General features: G+C 36.5%; 1 protein-coding gene across 1 annotated transcript; it reads left to right on the forward strand.

Moving 5' to 3' along the window:
- Positions 1-1,687: 1,687 nt before the first annotated feature.
- LOC134330322 (complement factor B-like) lies at positions 1,688-17,088 on the forward strand. The gene is made up of 18 exons (XM_063011396.1): positions 1,688-1,787; positions 3,425-3,613; positions 3,697-3,882; positions 4,734-4,907; positions 5,031-5,117; positions 7,037-7,170; positions 8,438-8,585; positions 8,831-8,959; positions 9,724-9,816; positions 10,097-10,234; positions 10,878-10,984; positions 11,276-11,405; positions 11,504-11,651; positions 12,205-12,284; positions 12,781-12,881; positions 13,445-13,577; positions 14,624-14,673; positions 15,485-17,088. Exons 1-18 carry the CDS (start codon positions 1,721-1,723, stop codon positions 15,641-15,643), a joined length of 2,253 nt encoding a protein of 750 aa, XP_062867466.1. The 5' UTR covers positions 1,688-1,720; the 3' UTR covers positions 15,644-17,088.
- The last annotated feature ends 1,665 nt before the right edge of the window (positions 17,089-18,753 follow it).

Here is an 18,753-nt window from a genome sequence, read left to right on the forward strand (position 1 = left end):
ACAACCCATATGGCTAATTAAAAGTACTATGATCTAAATTATGTTACGTGTAGACACTGCTGCCATGTTGTGAGGGTTTCATTCACTGGCTGTTTGGTTGGGAGTTGGCTCATGGTGGCATAGCTCATACACTCACACAGAGTGTATTCCATACAGTAATTTAGGACCTGAAGACCGGGGTTCAGTCGCACCTGTATTTACAGAGCTTTTACTATATTATTTTTTTCATTTTCCATGCAGTCCCTTTTATTTCGTATCATATTTTTGCTGCCTTAAATGTGAAGCACTCAGTTGGCACAGTGGTAAAAAAACCTAGCACACCAGAGCTGACATCCCAAACTGGCAAATTCGAATCTCATCTCTGCTGTTAGCAGGTGTAATAATAATAATACTAATAATACTAATAATAATAACAACAACAACAACAACAATAATAATAATAATAATAATTGGCTTGTCAGTCTGGTAGGAAGTGCAGGAAAATATTCTGCATAACTGCTGCAATCACAACCTCTGCTAACTGTTTGATGGCGCTTGCACAGAAACAGGGGATTATAGAGATCAGTGTGTGACTTCTTGTATGTGATACTGATGTCCATATGAACCTGCCTCAAGGAGCTGAAAAGAAGAAAATGCAATGGAGGAAATATGTACAATACTGTGAGATTAATTTTTCTGTATATCCCACCTTCTGCATATTGCTGAGGTCAGAGCACAGGGACAGCCATTGTATAGAACCTCTGGAGCTGAGAGGGTTTAAGGGTCTTACTCAAGGGCCCAACAGTGGCTTAAAACCCACAGCCTTCTAGTTTGGAAACTGGAGGAAAACTGGAAGAAAAATGGATAAACATAAAAAAACAGTTCTTGCATTTTAAAAAATGTACATGATTTTTTTTTAAATTACATGGAAAAAGTTGACTTTTTTGGTGCTCAACCTATTACTGCACTTGGGAACCTCTGGTTTGCCCCACATTGACACTCAGTTTAAAATAAAATAAATGTTCCCTGTGTCAGTTCTGTGCTTTTTTCGACCTTGGACCCAGTAGTCCAAAAAATACCAGAAATCTTTATCAACAATTGACGTGGAATTGTTTGGTTTATGGGAAGTGGGGGTAGGGAAAGCGTGTGCGTGCACACTTTATTTCAATGTGTTTATTTTACTCAACAGCTTACCTAGCTTTTGAGGAGTTAATTTCTTTTGAAACTTGTTTATTCGCCTTTTGATAGGAAGGTCAGGGTTCCAGTTGTGCTTATTTATTTGTTGTTAAATGTAAAAAATCATTCAGGTTGATCTTACAATCTTGTACAATCTTGTAACTATTTACTCTCATTTTTAGCTTTTAATGTTTTAATGTTTTTTAAATAGTTTTTAAAGGTTTTTATATGTCTGAATTGTTTCAAACATATGTAGTTACGCAGTGAACGTATATATTATATACAATTAAATGAGACACTCTTCTGATACACTGCTTTCTCATAGATCCTTTATTTTCTTTGCTTTTTATTTTATTTAACAAGTCTCACATTCATCAAAACTCAACGCTTAAAGATGCCACTGAGTTGTTGGTCAACGCTCCTCTCTGTTTGATTTGGGGTTAAACAGTAACCATGCACTCTTAGTTCTGTATTTCATGTGACCAGACTGGATCCTGCTCTATAAAACTGCCTTCAACCTTCTAGTTCCTAATTTCTCACATAGCTGTCATCTTAGAAAGACAACATGGAGATTTTGGATTTTTGGAACATATTCATTCTTGTCATGGTACATATCTGCCCTGTCATAATGGGTAAGCCTCCTTACTTAATTACAGTTGATCTTCATAAGATGACATATTTGTTAGATTATCATAAATAAATAATTTAAATAATACATAAATACGTTTGTTTAAAAGATTCCTTTACTTAATAATTTATTTTGTGAAATAGTTTTATAAATTGCCTTAAATTTGACAATTATTTTTTAACATATTATTTTTTATAATTAATTTTTAAGGTAGTAACGGCTATTTAGTAAATAACTTTATATAATCATAAAAATGTTATCCTAACTAAATTAATTGAAACACATATACCAGCAATATGGCGATCTTAATGACTTATATAAGAATTTATTATATAAGAAATTGTTTGGTCAAAACATTCTTTATGAAGAGGTGATCTCTCATGGTTTATGATGCATTTTCCTAAAAGTATGCTGTGGCAGAAATACATATGGCAACATAGATGATCATAATGTCATTTCATTTTGTGGCACTGCAGTCTAAATTTTGTGATTATAATCAGCTATATATTTACTTAGAATAATGTGAATTAAATAAAAGTGGGTTTTGTAAAGCTGTGCTTATTTTAGTACTTTGTTTAAGACACTATGCCGTCACTGCTCTTCCGTCACGTGTACAGCTCTCCTCCTCTCGCCCATACACTCTGCACAGGCGTCTCTTCCACCAATCAGGTTCCTTACATGGCGTATGAAGACCCACCCACCCACACATAGTCCGGTCCCCACCCTGCACATACGGTGGCCAATTAGTATCTGCTGCAGGCACTGCCAATTATGCCCGCCAGATGGTGCCCAGCCGACCGGTGGCAACACCGAGTTTCAAACCGAGGAGTTCTGCTGGTGTGCTAACGGAATATCCCGCTGCGCCACCTGGGCGCGTCCAAAATGTTGTTTTTATATCACAACTGACCCTAATGCCTACTACATCCACCAATTTAAGGCCTGAACCTGTAGTAAATAGTGATGACAGCAGAGATCCTTTAAACAATATACAGTATAATTTGCTTTCTTCTTTAGTTTATTTACTGTCTTCACCTTTTATCTTAACATTATCTTAGGACTAATGTTAATGTTACAATAAATGATTTGTTAAAGTGACCTACATAATTATTATGTATAGGTTAATGGGTTTAGAATTTGAAAGCAACCTTAATGCAGCAGCATACAGCAGTTGATCCATATCATACCATAGCAACTACAGTGTAAATCTGCTTGAGGTGAAGGACTAGAAAGTACAATGACACTGGGGTGTTGCACCCCATTTTCTTGGGGAAAAAGCAGAAGAGAAAGGAATTTAGTATAAGCAGGGGCCAGCTATAACGGAGTTATGCGGCCACTCCACCAACTAAAGCACCTATCCAGGGCTCTACTCAACAGATGCCATCAGCATTGGCTGAGTTGCCGAGCGTACAGGTGACTGAAAAGCACAAAAGAGATCCTCCAAAACCTGAACTAAAATGTTAATCCTCCTTGGTAATGGGAAAGTGTAATACACCACTGGGTCATCAAGCCCCCTTAATAACCTTTTTTATTATCCATACTGATTTCAGTTTTCATTTTTCTCAAAACATCTGACTTAATTCCAACCCTCTAAACAACTTTAACGGTGTATCAGATCTAACCTATCTAACCCTTTCCATGTAGGTGATTCTCAGTGCCCTAAAGACAATATCGCTATGAAAGGAGGCAGTTACATTCTTTCCAATATGTACAGTAATGGTAGTATTCTAAAGTACATCTGCCCAGAGGGTTATTATCCAGATCCTCTAAAGAAACGTGTATGTAAAGGTGTTGAATGGAATCCGACAACCAGAAGGATCCTTGAATGCAAAAGTAAGTCTCAAGCCATTCTGTAACTGTTCAGCTATGACAGCATATTTTGTCAGTTTCTCACAGGATCTATTTCCCTTTTTCAGAGGTTACATGTCCAGATCCAAGGGTTCTGCAGAATGGAGATGTGCACCCTTATCAGCGATGGTATTTTGTGAATGACACAATCACCTCCAAGTGTGGCACTGGTTACACATTCAGGGGCTCTGAAACAAGAGTCTGCCAAGTTAATGGAAAGTGGAGCGGAAGCACCCCAGTTTGTAGTAGTAGCTGTATGTAAAGAATTTCACCTCTACTTGATTTATATTTATTTTTTTTCAACATACTGCTTTTGTTACATACACCGATCAGCCACAACATTATGACCACCTCCTTGTTTCTACACACATTGTCCATTTTATTAGCTCCACTTACCATATAGAAGCACTTTGTAGTTCTACAATTACTGACTGTAGTCCATCTGTTTCTCTGCCCCCTTTCACCCTGTTCTTCAATGGTCAGGACTCTCCCAGGACCACCACAGAGCAGGTATTATTTGGGTGGTGGGTCATTCTCAGCACTAAAGTGACAATGACATGGTGCTGGTCTGTTAGTGTGTGTTGTACAGATATGATTGCTCATCTATTGCTGCTGTTCGAGTTGGTCATCTTCTAGACCTTCATCAGTGGTCACAAGACGCTGCCCATGGGGTGCTGTTGGCTGGATATTTTTGGTTGGTGGACTATTCTCAGTCCAGCAGTGACAGTGAGGTGTTTAAAAACTCCATTAGCATTGCTGTGTCTTATCCACTCATACCAGCACAACACACACTAACACACCACCACCATGTCAGTGTCACTGCAGTGCTAAGAATGACTCACCACCCAAATAATACCTGCTCTGCAGTGGTACTGTGGGGGTCCTGACCATTGAAGAACAGCATGGAAGGGGGCTAACAAAGCATGCAGAAAAACAGATGGACTACAGTCAGTAATTGTAGAACTACAAAGTGCTTCTATATGGTAAGTGGAGCTGATAAAATGGACAGTGAGTGTAAAAACAAGGTGGTGGTCATAATGTTATGGTGGATCGGTGTATTATTTTGTGTAATATATTAGTTTTATTAAACATATCCAATCTACAGCTGATCACTGCCCTGATCCGGGCACTCCACCTGGGGCATCCAGAACAAGTAGCAGTTTCAACATTGATGACAAGGTGGTCTACAGATGCAATGGCAAGTTAAAGCTAGTAGGTTCCAAAGAACGTGTATGTCAGGATAATGGCGAGTGGTCAGGAGAAGAGCCGGTGTGCTACGGTAAACACTCACACAACTCTCAATTTTACACATGGTTCATTTATTAAATGTCCTCCTATTGTAGTGTCTTACCATTGCTGGGTTTCCTTTTGTATCTTTGCTTTTTCTCCTGCTTTATATTAGCTGAATTCACATATGACACCCCAGAGGAAGTAGCAGAGGCTTTTGGAGGTTCTCTTAAGACTTCTCTATCTATACATGATGAAGCAGGTATAATAAGCCTTCACAATTCACAATATTCTGTTACTGTTAAATCCCTTGTTATGTAAATGAAAAACCCAAATGCATAGTATTTTAGTTATTATTTTTATAACATGGTTGAACGATAACAGTTCAGGTATTTAGAATACAAAAATGAAACTGTTGTATTCAGTCATAAAATACATTTTATAAGAACACTATTTGAATACTGTTTAAATACATTAATACATAAAAGAGTAAATAAATTAAATAAAGATAATAGTCAAGTGGAAAGTCAAATGGTGTATCAGAGCATTTAGGTAGATAAAAATAAATAACAACTTACAGAAGGGTTGTTCTCCATACAGCAGTCCAAACAGTGTTGGCAGGAACGTTTTTCTGAGGAACTGGGGTTCAGTCCCCTCCACAATTAAGGACACCCATGGTAAAGAGGATTAAAAAGGTTTATAAGAATTTCATCTTTTTGTAAGGTAGTTTAATTAATCTCACACTGATTAAATGAAAAAAATCCCGACTTTAATTCAAAGAAATTTATTACTTCATCTATTTTATTCTTAACATTCCTTCATTTTCTATAATCTGGAAGATTTTATATAATGGTATATATTAAAATATAACACATTGTTTCATTTATTAAGAAAAAATTATCCAGTAAAATTATGTTCGGTTGCACTCACATGTATCAGGTCTGTGATATAACATCAAATTCAAATGTGGCACAGAGGGAGGGTCCCCACTAACCCCACAGAAATAGAATTCTGAAATAAGTTTGGTAGAAATGGACACCTGTTGACTCCTAATCTATGTATATTTGCCCGTCATTTCCTCGTGTCCTTCTTAATGAATCCTTGCATCCTCATCCTCCCCATTTCCTCCACTGCTCTTCATGTTTTGTTTTCTAAATAAATAAATGAAAAGGGTGGGTTTGGCTGCCCAGCAGAAATAGGAAGTCTCCCTGAACTCCGACCCAACATTCTCAGAGTTCCTGTCCTGTTTTTATGGGCGCATTCACATGAGAAGCATTTTGGGCTTTGCTCACTGCGAGACTTGATGCAAACCGCCACTGTGCATCATCAAAGTGCATATATGAGACAAATATGCATTTGTGTGGAATAACCTTCAAATTCACTCTACATACATCTTATGTTGTACATGTATTTTCCTTACTGTTTCACTTTTATATCTGTGTTATAGCTAGGGGTGCTGAGAAATTGTGAGAATCAGCTTTTTTGAGTCTAAAACGTTTATCGTAAAAAAAGCCTAATGTGTTTTAATGCATTAAAAGAATGACATAGAAACACTAAACCTCCTAATTATTACTGCTCATAAGTTCTCTCCACTAATGAAATTCCTTGGTCGTTGTTCTTATACAATAAGTCACGTAAAGCTTTGTTCATGTTGAGCGTGAGTCGTAATGCCTGAGTTGCTTTTACTACGTCATATCAAACAGTTCGTGTCATTGGAGGCGCTTTGAAAAGGTCTGGGGCAAACTGGGTCAAAGTTCAATCAGCCGAACTTTGAGCGCTGTGGCAAGCAAAAAATTGGAAGCCCAGTGCTTGCCACTTAGTGAAGCTAAGCAGAACCACACGCCATAAGAAATCACGACACAGCCAGCGAATGCGCGACTCTCATGTGAATGTGCCCTTATAATCTTATTATCTTTCTTCATTCACTAAAGTTGAAGGTGTGGCCTGTACTCATAAATAACCTTTGCCAATAAGACTCGGGGTCAGTGAGAAAGGTTGTACGTTCTAAATGTGTTCTAAATATGTTAATCTGTATAATTTTTTTTTACATCTATTTATTATTTATTAATTATTTAGTTTAGTGATGTTTCATTTTCCATTCTAGAGGAACCTACTATGATTGCAGTAATTTATTTTATTTTATTAATGAACACAATTCACACTTGCTATTAACTGTTTCAGGTCAATATGAGAAATCAATAAGAGTGGATACAGGAGGAAACCTTGACATCTACATAGCCCTGGACGCATCTGAAAGCATTGAGGAAAAAGACTTCAATCAGGCAAAGAAAGTTGTTCTGACACTCATGGACAAGGTATGTTTAAATGAAGTTTTTACCATATTCTCTTAATTAAATCTCATTGTTTTTTAACCCTTTAAATTTTTTATCAAAAGTACCTTAATTCTTTGTGACATGGATTCCACAAATTCTTTGGAATGCTACTTTGGGATTTTGGTTTACGTTAAGATGAGTGCATCCTGTAAATACTGAAGAACTGTCAGTTGCACGCTTATGCTTCAGATATCCAACTTTACCACATCCCAAATATGCTCTGTTAGGTTCAGATCTGGTTACTGAAAGCACCACCACCAAAGTACCCTGTCATGTTCATGTCATGTTTAAGATAACGAGCTGGAATTAGCCATTCTAAAATGGTCAGCAACAATACACAGATACAGTGCTGTGAAAAGTATTTGCCTCTTACCTTTCTTTTTTGATTTCTTGTTCTTCCTTTTTCTGTTAATGTGTCACATTTTAATGTTTCAGATTTTTAAACAAATTTTAATATAAGATAACAATAATGGATAAAGTAATAATTCTTTCCCTGCTTAATACAGACATGTGGTTTTCTTTTTTGCGTACAAGGAAAATTTTATATATTTTTTAAAAGGTTTAAAAAGGTCTTTAAAGGTTTAAAAAAACTGCCAAATGTAAAATGTTTGACTAAATCAATAGACTCCAATTCAATAATAACAAACAATAATGTATTTGCTCAGTTTTTATTTCTTTATTTTTTTAATGCATTTTCTCCCCATTTTCCTCCAGATTTAGCACACTCAATTTTGTCTTCCGCTGCTGAGAGATACCAGATTGCATCCGAGGAGAGCACGTCGCTGTACATGCCTCTTCCGACACGTGTATAGCCCTCCTCTTCTCGCCCATGCATTTTGCACAGCGTCTCTTCCGCCTATCAGGGTCCTTACACAGCGTATGAAGTATCACCCACCCACCTACACATAGTCCGGCCCCCTACCCTGCAGACACGGTGGCCAATGAGTATCTGCTGCAGGCACTACCAATTATGCCCGCTAGATGGCAACCAGCTGACTGGTGGAAACACCGAGTTTCGAACCGAGGAGTTCAGAAACTCGGTGCTGGTGTGCTAGAGGAATATCCTGCTCCGCCCAAGTTTTTATTTCCAATATGTAACTTTTTAATGTGTATTCTAGTGTCATGTACATTTTTATAACAGCATCGTTAACATAGGAAAGAGCTGTTAGTCGTTTTCTGCGTCACAATTTCAACTGTTTTTATTAGGACAGAATTGACAGTCCTTTTGTTTCATCCTGTTTATCAACAGATTAGCTACTATGAGGAGTCTCCAAATTATGAGATCATCATTTTTGCCACAAATGTAACAAAAATTATTAATATGATGGAGTTCAAAAAGAATAAAGAAAAAGCTCTGGCTGAGGTAATCGAGAAGCTGGAAAAATTTAAATTTGTTGGTAAGTCACTGATGTCTCATTTTGCCCATAAAGCCTAAACTGAAGTTTTTCACAACTCTGAATTTAAATGCCTTTGACATAATACAGGTTTAAATGGATCATTTATAGATCATTCTAATTAGTTCAGATTGTCACAAACATTTAAGCAATTTTCTTATACACTGTTTCAAGCTACAAACTGATATTTTGGAGACTGTTAAATGTCTAATTGTTTATGTTTTATTTGTGGAATTTTTAATTTACAGTAAAACAGGGGAATTCAGGGACCAACATTGCGGGAACTTACAAAGCTATTCTTGACAGCATCGCTTTTGAAAAAGCCAGAAATGGTTTCAACCCTGAGACCCATCATGTCGTAATCATGTTTACTGATGGTATTAATCCTAATGTACCTTCTTGGGCAAGAAAGGGCCAAACAAAAAAAACAGCTAGGAGATATTTTGGAAATGTTTTGGAGTTTTAAATAGGAATAAATAGGAATTTCTTTGTTTCCAGCTTTTTTTCTCCAACAGTTTACAGCAAACCATGTCTGGGTGGGTTTCTTCTGGGAGCTCCGGTTTCCTCCCACAGTCCAAAGACATTAGAGTGAGGTAAATTGGAGATACAAAATTGTCCATGACTGTGTTTGAAGACTTGAACTAATGAATCTTGTGTAACCAGTAACTTACCTGTCCTGTCATGAATGTAACCAAAGAAACATGATGTTAAAATCCTAATAAATACTATAGCAGTACCAATTAGTGCCAACAGCAGCATATACTAATTGGCCACTGTATCTGCAGGATGGGTCTATATGTGGGTGGGTGGGTCTTCATACGCTGTGTAAGAACCCTGATTGGAGGAAGAAATGCCTGTGCAGAAAGCAGGGGCGAGAAGAGGAGGGCTGTACACGTGTCAGAAGAGGCGCATACAGTGACGTGCTCTCCTTGGATGCAATCTGGTATCTCTTAGCAGCGGAAGACAAAACTGAGTGCGCTAAATTGGGAGAAAATGCAAAATAAATAAATAACACAGTTAAAAGAAATTTTGGGTTTGGCCCATTTTTGTTCAGTAGTGTATACCAAATCTTTGATAAGAATACACTGATTCAATCAATGAAACTGATCATTTATAGTGGTTTCTATTTAACTGTGTGCAGGTAGTTACAATATGGGTGGAGACCCCAAAATCTATGTTGAGCGAATTAAAGAAACTGTATACAATGGGACTGCCAAACGAGAAAAATATCTGGGTAAGGAAAATGTACAAATGTAATAATATGCCATTAAACCTGAGCTTCTCAGGATCCTTAACTTAAATTGACATGTTTAAAGCCAAAGGAAGGACATAAACATGCTTATTAAGTGTGATGTGACTATTGTCTTTGTATAACTTTTTTACTCCTGTTATTGAACATATTTACATAACTTTTTTTTCACATAAATAATTAGACCATAGCCATAACATGATTTAGAGAAAGATATATGCTAAAGTTTAATTAATTATCTTTTATAAATGGTAATCTTTTTCAGATCTTTATGTATTTGGAGTGGGTGCATCTGCAGAGAAAGAGGACATGAATAAGTGGGTGACAAAAAGAGATAATGACAAGCATCTTTTCTTAATAAAGGACATGAAAACAATGCAAGAGACCCTGGATTACATCATTGGTATTTCTGCTATGTCTGTTAATTTTTTAAACCTTATTTTAAAAGTGAATGAAGCTTTGCTTTGCTTATCATCTTTACCCAGCACTATGATACAAATCTGGGGGCTCCTGCAAGCCATGTAACTAGATCACCCCTACATTAGGCTTAGCAATTTATTTTCAGCACTGCAATAGCACTAACATGGTAATAACATGGTAGTATGTGTGCACTGGTTTAAATAGTATTAAAAAAGATTTTTAAATACCTTTTTGTCAATGCCAGGAAGAGAGTAGAGCTCCAACCAACAATATAAAGCAGTTGGGGTACAGGTGTACCATACAAGTTTATCTGTATAGAAAGATAAACTATGAATGTACCTATCAGATAGGCATACCCAGTGAAGTGGTTGGTGAGTGTATATCTAGCCTTTCTTGTGTTATATCTTGACCATGTTAGAAAGCAATGTGATAGTGACAGTGTGTGTTCTGAAGTTAAAATACTGTGCACCGATAAATCACCTGAATGTGTCCACAGCCAAGCTGTGAACAGTAAAAAAGATGCTAAAATAAACATTGTCAAAACAGACATCAAGAAACAACAGAACCAGATTTTATATTGTATTATCTTTTGTTTCATTAAATGTACTTTCTTTCTTTTAACATAGATGAAAGCACAAAAGTGGGTCTGTGTGGACTTTACAAAAACTATGATGATGAAAAAGAAGAATTCAAGCGTCTTGCATACCCTTGGCTGACAAAGATTATTGTGACTGTAAGCACTTCATAAATAATTATTACCATACCATTATGATAATCTGAATTTATAATGTATTATATAATGTTTATAATGTATTTATTATAGATTTGATGAAATCTAGTTACACTATATGGCCATAAGCATGTAGACAACTGACATTGAGCTTGCTGGACATTCATGGGCAGTATATGTATTAAAAGTATAAAAAAAAAGATAGATAGATAATCTGAATTTATAATGTATTTATTATACTGTAATTTTAAAAGAAAACCACAAACTATATTCTTTTCTTCCTCCTTTTCGAAGAATATGGATGGCAGTTCACGAAACTGTATAGGATCACTTGTCACTCCTAAGTTTATTCTAACTGCTGCCCACTGCTTCAGGCTTGAAGAAGAACCCCTCAAAATTTACATTGAAGCAACCGATGCCAAAGGTTTGATATGCAATAGCAGCCTTTCTTTTTAAAATAAATTAGATAAAACATGAAAATAATGTTATGTACACTCATTTTCTCCTCTAATTTATGTCTAGAAAATAAAATATTGAAGGCAATGCGGCACATATCTCATCCCAGATACAACCCCCAACAGAAAGTAGAGGCGGGAATATCGGAGTATTATGAATATGATGTGGCTCTCATTGAATTGGAGCAAGGTGTAACTCTTAGTAAAGAAATCAGGTGAGGAATCTAAGTACATCATTTATTAATGATCAATAAATGATTAATTTATTTGTATTTCTTAAATAAATCAGGGTTGTTGTAGGTTTGGTGCCTGCCGGAAACACTGTTCTAAAGGCTGGAGTACACCCTGGGCAGGGAGCCAGTCCATCACAAGAATACACACTCACCCATTCACTTACTCTTCTTTGCCTAGATAACAAATTAAAAAAAACATTCAACATACTGGTATGTTTCAGGGAATCAGAATATTCAGTGGAAACCAGGGCAGATATTAGAAGAACATACCACACTTGCAGGTTTTAGCAAAAGCTGACAGTTTGGGTTTTCTTCTAAACCTTGGAAATAGGCCACTGTTCCAAGTTTAGGGAGAGTAAAGCTATTTATGAGCAAAACATCACCAGCCTCGGGTAATTTTAATTATTAACAAGGAATAATGAGACCATGAAATAAAGCTAGATAACATTAAAGAATTTTTACACCACATAATCACCTGTACCTTCCCTGCATGCACTCATAATAATTTATCTGTACATAAAAATTTGCATTTAAGACCCATCTGCATTCCCTGTACCGTGGAAACCAGTGCAGCTCTAAAACTGCCAAGCCAAGACGTAACATGCAAACAGCATGGTGAGTTAAAACACTCCAGTCATTTAGTAACAGTAGATTTGATGAAATCTAGTTACACTATATGGCCATAAGCATGTAAACAGCTGACTTTGAGCTTGCTGGACATTCATGGGCAGTATATGAAGTGTGGGAGTCAAAAAGCATTGGTGTGGCAGTGATTTGCATCGCTAGTTAATTTTTTCTTAAAAGATGTCAGAGCTATGGAGCTCCCTCACAACAAAATGGTCAAACACCTGTTTTAATGCCCAGGGCCACAGTCTTGCTAGGACAAGAAAAGGCCTTTCCCAAATTGTTGCCACGAACTTTGAAACACATTTATTTTATATAATTGATCTTTTATACCTGTTATCAATGGGAGTGGCTGAAATACCTAAACACAAGAACTAGCAGGGGTGTCTACATATTATTGGCCATATAGTCAACAAACCATACAAATACATAAGAGCAATGTACTATAGAATGTATTTTCCAGGAGCTACTTTTTGTTTTCTTACAGAGGAGTTGTTGATGAAAGAGAAGTATGTAGATGCTTTCTTCATGTCATTAAGGAACCCTAAAAAACAAAAGAAAAATGTTCAAATCAAACAAGAAGATAAGGTAATTCTAAATCATTTTAGGTTCAAGAAGACCATTTAATTTTCTAATTTTAAGACGGGGTTATTTAATTAGTTCAGTCTGTAAATTCTTCCCCTATACACATTTCAGAAATAAAAAACTGACATTTATGTTTATTAACAATTTGTATGAATTACAATTCAGTGTCGCTGTGTGGTCTGTGGCACTGTGGTAGATTCTGGGGGGTTGCTGGGCTCTCAAATACTGAAGGCAACAGTGGCAGGGAAACTCCCTTAATCTTACAGGAAGAAACCTTGAGAGGAACCAGACTCCCCTCAATGCCAATCCCAAGGCTGGATAAAAATGAGGGTTGTGTCAGGAAAGACATCCATTTCATCCATTGCAATTTGATGTTTGTACTTTTTTTACATTACTCGTCTGATACCATCACAGGACTCTAAGGTGTCTGATGGCGTCAATGGCTCAGCTGGTCAGAGCTGTTTTGAAAGCATATTAGGCGGGTGATCCTAATGTTTCGGCTCATCAGTGTACACACGAATAAAGACACAATGATTGTTAATATCCTGTGTTTTTCTTTTCCATAGAAAAAAGAATGTGTTGAAATTGCCAGAAAGGCATTAAATATCACAGACAAGGCTGCTGAGGAATTAATTAATGACAACTTTCTTTGCACTGGAGGGTCTGGACCAAAATCTGTAGATGATAATCCATGCCCAGGTATATTCCATGTTTTTTTTTTCATTAATAACTTGAAGATTAGAAATTAGGAAATAATCTCTGTTATGTATAGATCTTTAAAAACTAATTAATCCCTTTATTAATTCCATTGTCTTTGTTACAGCAAATGCCTAATTTCAGATGAATAAACAAAACACATTTTGTAAAATAATCATTGCTCAATCACTTTCACTAATTTTAAACCTCGTAATCAAAGTCAAGCAGTCACCTTAAATAATGCTGTCAGGTTGTGGAAATATGTTAGTATGTAAAGGGTTCCAAATCAGCATCAAAAGTGATGTTTAGAATACAGCAAATGGCATTCACGCATCAGGCAAAAGGCAAGATGGCATGCAAAAGGCAAAAATCTTTCAGTTATGTTACAGTCAGTTTTGGAGTAGGTTAATGTTCCAAAAGTATAATTCTAAAAACATTTTAATGCTAAAAAAAAGCCCATGCAATTCTGGATTTGCTGATTTACACTGAATTACAGGAAAGCACTAATTATTTCTTCAGTGCCATGAAAAAGTATTTGGCTTCTTTTTAATTTCTTCTAGTTTTGCATATTTAAAGCACTTAATAGTTGCAGGTAAAAAACGAAATTAAATAAATAACAGTAAACACAGTTTTTTATTGTTTTGTTCATTGGGTTCGATCCCCAGACGGGGCGGTCCGGGTCCTTTCGGTGTGGAGTTTGCATGTTCTCCCTGTGTCTGTGTGGGTTTCCTCCTAAACAGAAGAAGTGAAATTTTATCGGTGATTGGGTTCAATTAGACTAGACATGCCCTATTATTGCCACCGCTGTTAAATCCAAACTTGCCGAAAAATAATATGCCCAGCATTGTACAGTACGCTAAATGTCTCTACAAATAAAAGCCTCAACTAAGCCTCCATGACTCAATTAACTTTTAAAAACTTTTAACACTTTTAAAACATTGGTAAATTTTCCCAAAAGTGACTGACTTTACAAAATGCCTTTAAAATTTATATAAGATTGTAAAACTCTTGCTCCCTTGCTTACCTAAGTGTCTGTCATCTTTTAACAGGGGATTCAGGTGGACCAACATTTGTGAGTCACACATATCGTTTATTTCAGGTCAGAGCACAAATTCCTTCTTTCCTTTACAACTAATTTTACTTTACTCTTAATTAGTCTAACAAGGCCAGACATGATAGCTATTAAAAACACAACTAAAAAAAACACTTGGTTATGAAGTCGATTACAAATCAGAACCCTTCTGTGTATGCTGCTGCGTAGTCACAGGCTAGTGAAAGTGTACATGCTAACTCCTGTCCACCATTAAAAGCACAGATAATGGGGATGCAGGCATCAGAAATGAAAATCAGAGCAATGGAAAAAGTCTGATCCAGTGAATTCTGTTTTCTTCAAGATTGTGTAGATGGGCATCCCACAGAAGAGGTGGCATCAGGATTTTACATCAGGGTGTATAATGTGATCCCCACCCTTCTCAGACTGCACCACTTGTGCTACATTGTTGTGTAATAATACTGTTGTCAGAGTTATAATAAGGTGTGCTATTTTGTATGGTGCAGTGTAGTTTGGGACACATCCTTTTTAAGTGACTTTAGAAAACATTTCACATCCAGACAGCATTTTGCCTTGAGGAAGCAAAGATCGGCTGATAAAACTGGCAAGTTCTAAAATACTTAATTCCTATCCGCCGCTATCACCGCAGAAATTATGGTTGTGGTTTTAATGGTTTTAATTGTAATTTTGTTAGAGAACATGTCTGGCCTTCAAGACTAATGTATTTTTATCTGCTTTTATGTTAAAATGACCACATGCACATTTTCAAAAGGAAAAACATGGTAAAACATGAAATACTTTATGGCTTAAAAGCTTTGCTGCAAATGTCTTATTTTCACTTCTGATTCTTTTTAAATAGCTTGGTGTAGTCAGCTGGAGTTCATCTAAGGAATGTCCACCCCTAAATAAGCGACAAACCAGAGACTTCCACACAAACCTCTTTAATCCAAAAATAAGGGAATTCCTTAAAGAACATCTTGGTGATGAAAAAATAGATGCTCCTCTGCACTTTTTGTAAAGATACAAGGGTGCTTATGTTCCTTTATGCATTTCATCTGCTTTACTGCAATAAATATTTAGGACAGTAAGACCCAAATATAGTATGTAGGTTAGCATTATGTGTTTTTATCAAATAAGTAAGTGTTTTTATTCAGAAAGTGTTGTTCAAGACAAAATGTTACCAACATTGACCTCGACAAACAACCACTGAGTAATCTGCTTCTTTTTTTATGCATGCCAGCACAGTTTTAAAAATGAAACAAACAACTAAGTAAATCCCGTAATCCCGGGAAAAGAACAATTACATAAATAAATAAATCCCAGTACTGCAATGGCATGCACACTGTTTTAACAGGGTGTTTTGCGCCTCAGCACTGAGGTGCCAGATTTGAGCCCTGCACCTGCAAGAATAGAAAATAAACCCAATTTGCAGGATGCTTAACCAAGGTAGAATAATGCTGTGGCTAATAAAAATCACAAACGAAAAGGGGATAAGCAAAAAAAAAAAAAAAACTGGTTAAAGTAATGGACACCAAATAACAAATTAAAGACACTATGGGTGTGTTCGAAAACCAAGGGAGCTGCCTTGCTGTCCTACTGTCTACATAGGCAGCTGCATGACCAGAGAAGATTCTAAGTCATTGACTCATAAGGCAAGTTATTCGAACGCACTACTTAGCGATTTCATTGGGTTTCACTTACTAAGCTAACACAGCCATCAGAATCATGCCATTCAAACCGTTGGGGTGAGGTGGTACAACACACTAGCATCTCCCTCCGTGTACTGAAAACAGTTACATTCACTGACAAGCCCGAACTTGCAAATAAATACACTTGTACACATTTATACAAATTAAAAATCAATGATAATTTATTTATGTTTGAAAGTAAGTCCGTTCTTTGTTTCTCATTGTCTGCCAATTTTTTTTTTCTGTGAGTAAAGTGCCGCACTGAATGCTGGGATTTCTTTTTGCTTCTTTAGCAGCATCGGATGCTCCCTCGTTCTTGTGTCAAAATAGCGTTGAAATTTTAAAACGCCTTACTAGCAAGTATATCACGGCATCTAGGATTTCGAACCGCCTCCTTCTCGGGAGCGTGTAGGATGAAATGCTGTCTATGTAGAGAGCGCACTAGGTTTTCGAACACACCCAATAACTCCCTTTTTTCATTGTGCTTCCACTTTGATTTTTGCTTATCCACTTTTTGGTTGTGACTTTTTAGCCACAGTATTTTTCTACCTTGGTTAAGCAAATCTGGTTCATTTTCAGTTCTTGCAGGGGCGGGAGTCAAAACTGTCCCCTCGGTACAGAAGTGCAATCTGCTCTGTTACAATTGTATACCTTTCAGTTGTAAAATACCTTACATGTGTAAAATTTTGACATCCACTGTATTATCACATGCTGCAAAATATGTTGTAGCTTTCCAATGTATTTTTATACAATAAAAATAATGTTTTATAATTCATGTAATGTTTACAGATTTTTTTTTTTAAACCTGTAGGTGTACTTCATTTTATTTGATTAAGATAACCAAATGTGAAGAAATGGTCTCCTGTGTTACGAAACTGATTTCATAGTGTCACTGGTCCGATTAGAGGGAAGGACCCCTGCAAATAAAATGATAGTTGTTTTGACCTTTCCAATGTAAAAGAACCTTTCTGTTGTGCTATTAACAGATAGATCTTCTATTTATTTTGTGGCAATGAGAAAAAGTGAATGCAGTAAAAACATTCATTCATTCATTTTCTAATCTGCTTATCCAATAAGGGTTGGGGGGGGGCTATCCCAGCTTTTCAATGGGCGCAACGCACACAGTAACACCTTGGACGGGACGCCAGTCCATTTGCAGGGCAGACACACATACACATTTACACACACCCATTCACTAATATGGCAATTCAGTGTCTCCAATTAACCTGACTGCATGTTTTTGGACTGTGGGAGGAAACCGGAGCTCCCAGAAGAAAACCCACAGACACGGGGAGAACATTCAAACTCCGCACAGAAAGGACCCGTACCGCCCCGCCTGGGAATTAAACCCAGGACCTTCTTGCTGTGAGGCGACAGTGCTACCCACTAAGCCACCGTGCCACAAGCAGTAAAAACAACAAAATTAAATTTGGTTATTTGTTATGTGCATCACAGACAGACCATTAAAAATACTTCTGAGTTTGTCAGTACATTTACAAAGGTACATCAACAACCACTGTCTAAAGAGTCTACATGCTAACCAAGGATCCAATAATAAATCACCAATAGTGAGGCAAAGTCCTCATCGTTTCTATTTTCTGTAATATCTGTTTAAAAAATGGGTAACAACACCTTGTCAAATGCCTGTTAGTATATGTACAGTATGTGTCAGAGACATATAGTAGAAAGACAAACAAAGACACAGAAAAGGCTAACAAAAATGAAAACAAAACTAATGCCAACTGGAACCTAGTCAATCAACAGTCCGTTCAGAAAATTCATGATGAAAAAAACAGTATGGCCAGCACATTTTGTACCATATACATTTTTTTTATTGGTTTGAAAGTATTATAAATAGTTGTACTGTCACTTTTAATGTGTACTGGCTTAGAGGAATAAACAAAATCGTCATTGATCTATTGATTAATTGATTCATAAACTAGTATTTTATATACATCAAACTTTGGTCAGACATAAACCACAGGGTTTGACTTTAATTAATATCAGTCAGATTTCTTTGTATCTTACTCCCCGTGCTGTCTGAGGGTGTTAACAGTGGTTCCCTAAACAGACAGATTTATTTAGATTCCCTAAAGCTTTTCTCAATATTTTGTATAGTAGATTGTGAATGTTTTAATTATTTGAAAACTAGCATTTATATATCTTTTATTTTTACTTTTGTCAGTTAAATAAAAGTTCAAGAAAATAAACCTATCACAAATTCTTGGTTTTATTGCCAAACCTTTTACGTCCCAACTTGTCCATAAATGGGGTTAGTACGTGCACCCAGTATGTTTCCTATTTTTTCTTATCCTCAGCTTTTACACTTTGCTCCTTGCTATGACTGTATGTTATTGGTCAACAATCTATTTGACTTAGGTTAAACAGTGACCATATTTTTAGCTATGTCCTCTGTGTGACCAGGCTTGCTCCTCATCTA

This window comes from Trichomycterus rosablanca, chromosome 16 (assembly GCF_030014385.1).
Source record: "Trichomycterus rosablanca isolate fTriRos1 chromosome 16, fTriRos1.hap1, whole genome shotgun sequence".
Classification (NCBI taxonomy): domain Eukaryota; kingdom Metazoa; phylum Chordata; class Actinopteri; order Siluriformes; family Trichomycteridae; genus Trichomycterus; species Trichomycterus rosablanca.